Source organism: Photinus pyralis, unplaced genomic scaffold, assembly GCF_008802855.1.
Source record: "Photinus pyralis isolate 1611_PpyrPB1 unplaced genomic scaffold, Ppyr1.3 Ppyr1.4_LG1, whole genome shotgun sequence".
NCBI lineage: Eukaryota > Metazoa > Arthropoda > Insecta > Coleoptera > Lampyridae > Photinus > Photinus pyralis.
Genome location: NW_022170249.1, coordinates 58,167,233 through 58,176,276, shown reverse-complemented (window position 1 = coordinate 58,176,276; position 9,044 = coordinate 58,167,233). Strand labels below are relative to the sequence as shown.

Sequence of the window (9,044 nt, the reverse complement as noted above, 5' to 3'; positions counted from 1 at the left end):
TTCCGCCTAAATTCCATGGATACCATTGTCGATACAATAGTTGTCACGGTACTTACCTATTTACTGATTAAATTTATCCGACGGTGGAAAAACTGACCTTGTAGAATACTGAGATGGCTGAACGCAAGGGAAATTGACGTCAAATCCAAATAATACAGAGATGAAAATAAGTATGTGACTTCTTTATTTCGATGTACCTACTTAACTCAGCGGAAAATGTTACAGTGAATTGCAAGTAGAAAATAGTAGAAAATTAAGTTTCCTAATTGTAATTTGACGTTTTTAAGTACCTAGGTAACCTTTTCAGGGTCTCAAAAATTGATTGACTCAAAATCGCATTATTTTTTAATAGATCGAAAATCGGAGGTACACTTTGATGCGAATAATGGACTATGGGTGGAATTCATAGATATTACTTAAGTTAGACTTACACTTTATTTACTAAGTGCACACTGACTATAGTTTAGTTTAAGTGGAACTTATATTTACTGCTAGTATCTGTCCGAATTTCACGCGTTACTATAGCAATAAAATAATGTCATGCGTCACCTTAACTATTAGTCCGGGAGGTAGCGTCCTATTTTTACGGGTCATTTTCGCACAATTACTTTCTATTCTGCCTGGTAGTTTTTACTTAGTTAACACTTAAAACAAGAGTCAGCTGGCGCGACTGCGTGGCGTGTTGGTATGAGAGGCTAAAAAACACGTAAAAAATTGTTTTTCGGACCATTTTCACAAAGCTGAAATAGTTATTTATGTATTAAGGGCATAATAGCTGTTTGTTTAGCATGGTTTAGCAGCGCTGCGCTGCGTCCTGTCCTTCTGCTTAGAAGCGCTGCTAAGTCGCCCAGTGCGAAGGAGCACTTACGAGTATTTACTTTGAATTTTGTATAAGTATAAGCATTTGCTTACTTTTATTCATATGGGCCAATGACTCATATGAATAAAAGTAAGCATATGCTTATATACTTGCAAAATTCAAAGTAAATACTCTTAAGTGCCCCTTCACACTTATCGACTTAGCAGCGCTGCTGAGCAGCGGGACGGAACGCAGTGCAGCGCTGCTGAGCAGCTCAGTGTGAAGGGGCACTTACGAGTATTTACTTTGAATTTTGCAAGTATCAGCATATGCTTCCTTTTATTCATATGGGCCAATGACTTTAATAAAATCATCCACCCTTTCTTTCGAGACGAAACAGATCAATATATAATTGATGAAAGTCGCACACCTTATTAAAATATTATCCTAAACCGGATTCTCTTTTTACAAAATCTGTGTGTCCAATTTGCACGCCAAATTAAATCGCTGGCGGTAATACAAACTGTTTAATCAAATAACGGCCACCCGAGGTTCATCGACAAGTCGTATTTACATAGAGAGGTAAAATTCCATTTACACTGTCTTCTTCTTTCGCTTCCTCTTCCCCTTCTCCCCTTCCCCTTCTCCTTCCCCCTTCCCCTTCCTCTTCACCTTCCCCTTCCTCTACCCCTTCCCCTTCCCGCTTCCCTTCCCCTTTCCTTCCTTCCCGCTTCCCTCCCCTTCCCCTTCCCCTTCCCTTTCCCTTTTCCCTTTCCCTTTCCGCTTTCCCTTTCCTTTCCCTTCCCCCTCCCCTTCCTCCTTCCCCTTCCCTTCCCCTTCCCTTTCCACTTTCCCCCTTCCCCTTCCCCTCCCCTTCCCCTTCCCCCCTCCCTTCCCTTCCTCTTCCACCCCCTTCCTCTACCCTTACCCTTCCCCTTGACCTTCATTCCTTAATAAAAATAAACGCCATTCAAGTCAAGTGAACTTTGTTTTGAACGTGGTGAATTTAAAGGATACAAGGGGAATTTTATTTATTTAGAACACAATTGTTTGTTTTTGTTCATTTTGTCATACCTAGCATTTGTAATCATCATTTTCAGTAAAACAGTAAATCTGCTCCAACTTCAGCAGATTATTTAAATCTGTGATACTATGCGATTAACAAAGAATTGCCATGTCGAAGTCATCCTTTGGATTTTTGTTTAACGGACGAAAAATTATACAGGTGATTCCTATAGTACCTGTCCTGCACGGTTGGGGAGCGTATGGGGGTGCCAGGGGAGTATTTTTGATATAGGACACTTGGGGTCGGAAATCTAAAATAAGGGCGCCAGAACGCAAATTTATCTTCTGGATATTTCACGCCCTGTATGTAGCGGAACCAACGACCGCGTTTTCGCGCGGAGCGATGCAGAGCGAGTTTAGCGCGAGGAAGCGACATGGGAGGGAGGCAACCCAACCGACCGACGTTTCGGCGCGGAGGCGATGCAAGAGCGAGTTAGCCGCGAGGAGCGACATGGGAGGGCGAAGGGGAAAACGACAGTCAAACAGCAATAATAGTAGGGGAGCTAACACGAAATCCACTGAACGAGAATGATCAAAATTTTAACCGATGGTGTTCCATTTTGCCCTATCAGAGTATGCTAAAATCGATCGTCTGCCGCCTCAGGTCATACGACTTAAGGCGCTGCGGGTACTTCTTGTGGTACCAATTCTGAAAGGTTGTTTTTCGAAAAAATAAGTTATATACCAAATGAAAACGTTGATAATAGCTCTTAAAAAAATATTTAAAAAAATCCCGCGCATTTGATAACTCCGTAAAAAAACAATTCTTAGTCGGTTTTTCATGAACTTTCTACGGATATAACTAGGTTACGGTGGGACGAATGAAGCTGATTTTTTTTACAGACTCATGATAGGTACTACTAATGACTTAACGGTGTTTCGTTTTTAAATTTTGTCTCTAATTACAAGATTATCTTATTAGCTTAACATTATAATTAGAGAAAAAATTTAAAAAAGAAACACTCTCGTAGTCATTGGCTGTACCTATCATTAGTCTGTAAAAAAAATCAGCTTCATTCTTCCAACGGTAACCTAGTTATATCCGTACAAAGTTCGTGAAAAACCGACTAAGAATTGTTTTTTTACGGAGTTATCAAATGTGCGCGATTTTTTAAAATATTTTTTTAAGAGCTATTATCAACGTTTTCATTTGGTGTATAACTTATTTTTTCGAAAAACAACCTTTCAGAATTGGTACCACAAGAAGTACCCGCAGCGCCTTAAGTCGTATGACCTGAGGCGGCAGACGATCGATTTTAGCATACTCTGATAGGGCAAAATGGAACTCCATCGGTTAAAATTTTGATCATTCTCGTTCAGTGGATTTCGTGTTAGCTCCCCTACTATAACGTTTACAAGTCTTCAACGTGGCCACCGTTGTTCTCAATGCACTTCCTACATCTAGCCAACTATTATTATACTATTGCCATAGTGTTTATTCACTTGATACGCGTCGTTGCAGACAGGATTTCGTGGGTTTAAACAAAATTCTGATCAAGTGTCAGCCACACATCGCCGCCTGAGATCGCTCCGTGTGCACCGCCGGCCGGTTGGGTTGCCTACCTACAGGCGCGAAATTCCAGAAGGTAAATTTGGCTCTGGCACCCTTAATTTAGATTTCCGACCCCAAGTGTCCTATATCAAAATACTCCCCTACGCACCACCTACACGCTCCCAAACGGTGGCAGGTACTATAGGAATCACCCTGTATTTAACTAGAACTTCCAAAGGAAATGCGACTCTATTGTCAATCCTTTTTTCATCGTCCGCCGTTAAAATGGAGAAATCTTACTCGGGATTATCGGGGGCGCAGGGTCCATATCTGCCTTCGAAATTGAAAGAGGATGCTCAGGGGCAGCGCTACGGGGGTGCAGTCAAGCACAAAATTAACCGTGTTGAGAATATTGTAGTAGTCGGCATGGGGCCCCCGCGCCTTGGGCTGCAGCCCATAAAGCCCCTGCCTAAATCCGCGCCTGGGTGGGATCCCTATCCGTTCACAGTCATGAGAATGAATTGCTCAGGTAGATAATTAAATTTCATTTTGACAAAATGAAAAATCAAAAAATCATTTTGCTGGTGATCAATTTGAATTGAAGAGAATTTACGAAAATTTCTCCCGGACACTGCGGTTTTCTCAACACATTCGTTGCCATGATCTTTGCTGTGGTTACTGGAAAATACAACTTGCTTGATGCTTCAGTGTAAGGTGGATAATATAGTAAGCGCACATACAGGTCTGGTGACTCGAATACTTATGCTAATTAAAATTATGAAACCAGTAGCAATTTTGCACATAACATGTGTAATTCAGTAGTAATTCTAGTATTTCAATGGATATATAATTTAAAATTCCCGCTCCTTTAATATCTTAAATATGCCCCCCCCCCCTTAATTGAAACCTTTCCATGTCTGATTAAGTCACAGAGTTGTATATAAGTAATATACAACTCTGTGGATTAAGTTATTGTAAGTAACCTATTATCTATCCCCCCGCCACTGGCGTGTTTTTTGTTCTTCGCCACACGCCACGCTGCGCTTACTCTATGGCCATAGAGTAAATTTACTCTATGCTATGGCCTACCGAATAGCATTCAATTAATGCATAGCAAACGACAAACCAAAGATCATATGATCTTTTGATTGGACAAACCACATTCTATGTCTAAATGCGCCTTGTTTTCGCGACATCGCTAATCAGCTGTTCTGCCTTATAAAATATGAGCACGCCACTGGATTAATAAGCGAAAACAAATTTCAAGGGCATCGTTTTTTGTATACGTGTTTGCTTATTTTGAGAATTATCTAATAATCGTTTAGGTGACTGTTTTATCAATCTTGTTAACCATATTGTAGAAATCAAAGTTCTATCGACGGTTCACGTAATGTCGAGTCCTAAGGAAACGGAGTGCCATTTAAAAGCTGGTCATCTTCCAGCAGGTGAGAATTGCGTCTTTTAAACAATATTGAATTAATAACGCATGTAAATTACAGTAAAAGCTGGCGGAATGCGAATTACGCAGCACAAATCGCCCAAGGAACCTGTCGGTTTGACTGAAGATACGACCGGCCTGAAGGTTTCTGGCAGTCCTCCGAAACCATCAACAATTTCGGGAGCAATTCCGAAAGGTAATGCTGATTTTCCTGCAGAAGCGGTACAGGTGTTTCATAAAGATAAACCTCCTGTCCACCATAATGTAAAAACTCCCATTAACATTCAACAACCCAGGAAATAGATTTCATTCGAGTCAACTTTGTACGACTGATCACATTTAGGTATAGCATTTGAAACAAGCATTTACAATATTTCTAATTTTAAACAAAAAAAACATGGTTGTGTCTATATCAGTGTTTTGTGTTATTGTTTTATTTTTTATCAAATTCTTGCTTTAATTTTAATGTTTAAAAACGAGGAAGTGGTTTGCCGTTTAGGTGTTTTTATGCTTGGGATTTTTCGCATTTTTTTGCCAATGTAAATAATAGTTTGAAGGGTTAGTCTGTTGCTCATAGTTTATTATTAGTATTATCGGTAGGGCAACTGCGCCGGTAATTGCTAAAAAAAAGCTATATTTTATAGGAGTACTTAGGTAGTGTTTGTTACAAACAATACAGTTTATACATTACTAACAGTGTTACTTTTTTAATGTTTAACGATAGTTATTGTAATCATTCCATTTTAATTTTTCATTCTGCAAAGTAATTTCCGTACCTTTACTTTTATAAAAATCCTGGAGGAATACATTTTATTGTTATACTTTTTTTAAAATAAATAGATTAGTAATTGATGCATTATTCTTGAGATTTGGAAGTTGCAAATGTATTCCAAGTATCTACCTTTCTTTTCCAGTCTTTTTTGTTTAGTGGATTTAGGTGTGCTGCTGCTACTGATGCCCTATATAAAATACAATTAATACGTGAATTACATAAGCGCTCATGTTACCGAAAGTCATCGTAGTTTTTGGCTGAGACTGCCGCTTTTAGTTTTGCCTCATTTCTTATCCAATACATTTTGTCGTTATCTATGGCAGATTGTAATTCTTCTAATAATTCCTTATTGTCAACATTTGATCTTGACATTTTCTCAAAAAAATAAGATAAAAAGTGATATTGACCAAACAGTTTTGTTACTAAGTGATGGTGTAGAGATAGTACGAGCAAAGGTCGTATGTGTTTTTGTTGTTTTTAAAGATGTGATAGGTATAATTATTGAATACTGTTTATTAGTGAAGGTATAGAACCTAATTATAAACATGTAACCTTGTAGGTAAATATAACCATTGTTTAAGTATTTAAACAATGATATAAATAACCTAGGCTCTAGGTTCAGCATGTTACCCAATGCCCATTGCTCTGTGGGCATTTTGAGTAATAAGTTTTTTCTTTAGATATTAGATTAGGAGCTCTCAATTTGATAGAATTATGTAACGTTTCAAACATCAAACACTTTGTATGAGGAACAAATGAATAAACAAAGAAGCTTGGTGATAATTCAAAGAAGCTTGGTGATAATTCAGATTACTTCCAATTGGTATAAAATGTATAAAAAACAATTGTAATCATAGAGAAAGATGAACTATAAAAAATGTAGCATCTCTATATGCCCTATACAGAGATATTCATATGTAGAAGTAGACATAGGGATTTCTTATAGGAATTTTCTATGTCTACTTATAGATGATAAAAAGGCTTCTAAAGGACGCCTAACTTTATGCAACCAAAATAGCTACCTATACAACAAGTGAAGATCTGCCTGTCCTATAATTAATTTGAATATTATCGCTTTGACTTCCGTATTCTAATTTTCGTTCGTGTGCGATGTATTCAACTAAAGAAAAAGTTGATATTTCCAATTGGTACAGTGCCGATAACAGTTAAAGGAGCTTAAGAGATTTATTTTCTGTGAAGCCGAAGCAACAATATTTAAATTAATATGACAGTTAGATTTTTATTTGATTCAAGAAGTTATTATTTATATTGGTTGCATAAAATTAGGCGTCTTTCAGAAGACTATCATTTAAAAGTAGACATAGGAAATCCCTATTTACACCTATGTTCCTTATTTATGCGTTTTAAACAAGAAATTGAATTAAATTACCTAATTAAATAGTGATATACTAACTAACTTTAATAACTAAAATTAAAACGACAATGCCACAACATTTTCCATTTCTCTGTCTATTTGAAATTAAATTTTCCAGATCCTATGAAATACTTGATTGATTTTACATACAGGATGTTTCGACTGATGCTATTTTTAATACTTAAACCGGAATTAAGTTAACAACACGCATTTTACTTTTCACTAGAGTGCGGCTAGCTTTCCATCTTCGGCAACGTATAGAAACGGCACTTCTCTGTACTTTACACAACAATAAATTAGGCATCAAGGATGTAAAACACTGTCAAAAACTCCTTTTTTATATCTGGTTTAAGCTAAGAAGTTGTTCTCTTAATAAGGTGGGTCATTAAAAAGGACAACTTTGCCTCCAGTTAACCTACACTGTATCTCTTACAATTTAAGTAATATACAAATGTTGTGTTGCTATTTGAAAAAAAAGTTCGAGGCCATTATGCAGCGCTCCAACATTTCTTGTTAAAAAATCCGGCCCGTTCTAAATCTAATCTAAAATTTGAACAAAATCCGTAGAGCCGTTATCTCGGAAAATTGCTTCTATATACAGGGTGGTGCCTAGCGCAACGCAGCATAGGGATTTCAATGGTAATATCTTTATAGTCAATTACTAGCTCCCCTAATTATTTTAGAGCAAAAGTCTAAATACGTTTTTTTAGAGAAAAAAATACTGCATCTGTTCATACTTTCCGTTTTTCAAAACCGTAGAAATCGACAAAATAAAAAATTACATTTTTATAAATCAGTGATGCTTTGGAATCTTTTAACAAACTACAAGCGCATCGCATCTAAGTTATCGTTATTTGACGTCGAACGATTTTCATATTTAATTCTGTTTCAACTAACCGACGCAATAAAAGGCATCTTAGGGTAATGTTTTTTTAGAGAATGTATGCTGCATCTGCATCAGATACTATTTGTTTATCATTTTCCGGAATCAGAGTACCTACATATAATCGAAGAAAAAAACTGATTTGAAGAAGATTTGTTCTTAAACTTATATTCGGATTTTCCGCTACTGCAGCCAAAACGTTGAATGTATTGTCGTTTTCCTGATGGTTTTGACGGACATTTTGAACGTTATTGCACTTGCAGTTCTTTAACTAATTTATAAACAAGTATAAATTTGATATACGTCAAAGGCAAATAATGAAACGTGATCGCTATTTTTTTAGGTAATTCCAAGGCATATTTGATTTATTGTAAAATGAACCTTTTTATTTTGTCGATTTGTACGGTTTTGAAAAACGGAAAATTATAACTAAAAGTATGAACAGATGCAGTATTTTTTTCTCTAAAAAAACGTATTAGGACTTTTGCTCTAAAATAATGAGGGGAGCTAGTAATTTACTATAAAGAAATTACCATTGAAATCCCTGTGCAGCGTCGCGCTAGGCACCACCCGGTATACGCGTACGTAATAGAGATGGAAATATTTGAAGAAATGTTGACATGTTTAAAAAACCCTCATCGCAATAACCGCACCTAACTCAAGCTATAGGAAGCTAATTAAAGAAATGTTGGTACTTACCCAGATAACATTGAATATTTCTGTAATATACCAGGACCAGGAATATTCAAAAAGATACCTATATTTGAACATATACAGAGTGGTGACTTGCGTAACGCATCATAGGGATATCAATATGTAAAATTCATAACATGCGATTATTGGCTCCCTAAATTATTTTAGAGCAAAAATGTATTAAGGTTTTTTGTAGAAAAAAATTTTTACGTCAATCAACTGTATTAGTTTTCAATTTTTTGCATAATAAAGACGGAACATTGCAAAAATAAAACCCGCATCTTTTTCAATAATCTGGAATTTTTCTAAAACAAAAAGATATCCAGTTATCAATTAGCAGCAGTTCCAAGTGGATTTTATCATCGACTTGGTTGCAGTTAATGGTGACTTATTCGAACATTTATTGCAAATTGTTATATTAAGAAACCGTTTTCAGTAATTTGGTATTTCTTTATGTTGAATTCGCTGTTCTAAATATAATACTTTTTGATAGAATTTGATTTGTTTTATAGCAGACATTCCATGGC

At 36.5% G+C, this 9,044-nt stretch overlaps 1 protein-coding gene and 1 long non-coding RNA gene across 2 annotated transcripts; one reads left to right on the top strand and one right to left on the bottom strand.

Annotated features, from left to right (window-relative positions):
• The first annotated feature begins 4,607 nt into the window (after positions 1–4,607).
• On the top strand, positions 4,608–5,646 carry LOC116158845 (death-associated protein 1-like). The gene is made up of 2 exons (XM_031471703.1): positions 4,608–4,801; positions 4,856–5,646. The coding sequence occupies exons 1-2, from the start codon at positions 4,747–4,749 to the stop codon at positions 5,095–5,097; spliced, it is 297 nt and encodes a 98-aa protein (XP_031327563.1). The 5' UTR covers positions 4,608–4,746; the 3' UTR covers positions 5,098–5,646.
• Positions 5,590–5,992, bottom strand: LOC116158849. Its single transcript, XR_004142835.1, has 2 exons — positions 5,802–5,992; positions 5,590–5,753 (listed from the first exon to the last, which is right to left on the bottom strand). It is a non-coding gene; the product is annotated as an uncharacterized LOC116158849 (long non-coding RNA).
• Positions 5,993–9,044: the final 3,052 nt, after the last annotated feature.

Coding starts and splice junctions, on each gene's coding strand:
- LOC116158845 (XM_031471703.1), top strand. CDS start 4,747: ATGTCGAGTCCTAAGGAAACGGAGTGCCATTTAAAAGCTGGTCATCTT. Junction 4,802..4,855: donor AGCTGGTCATCTTCCAGCAG/GTGAGAATTGCG, acceptor TGTAAATTACAG/TAAAAGCTGGCGGAATGCGA.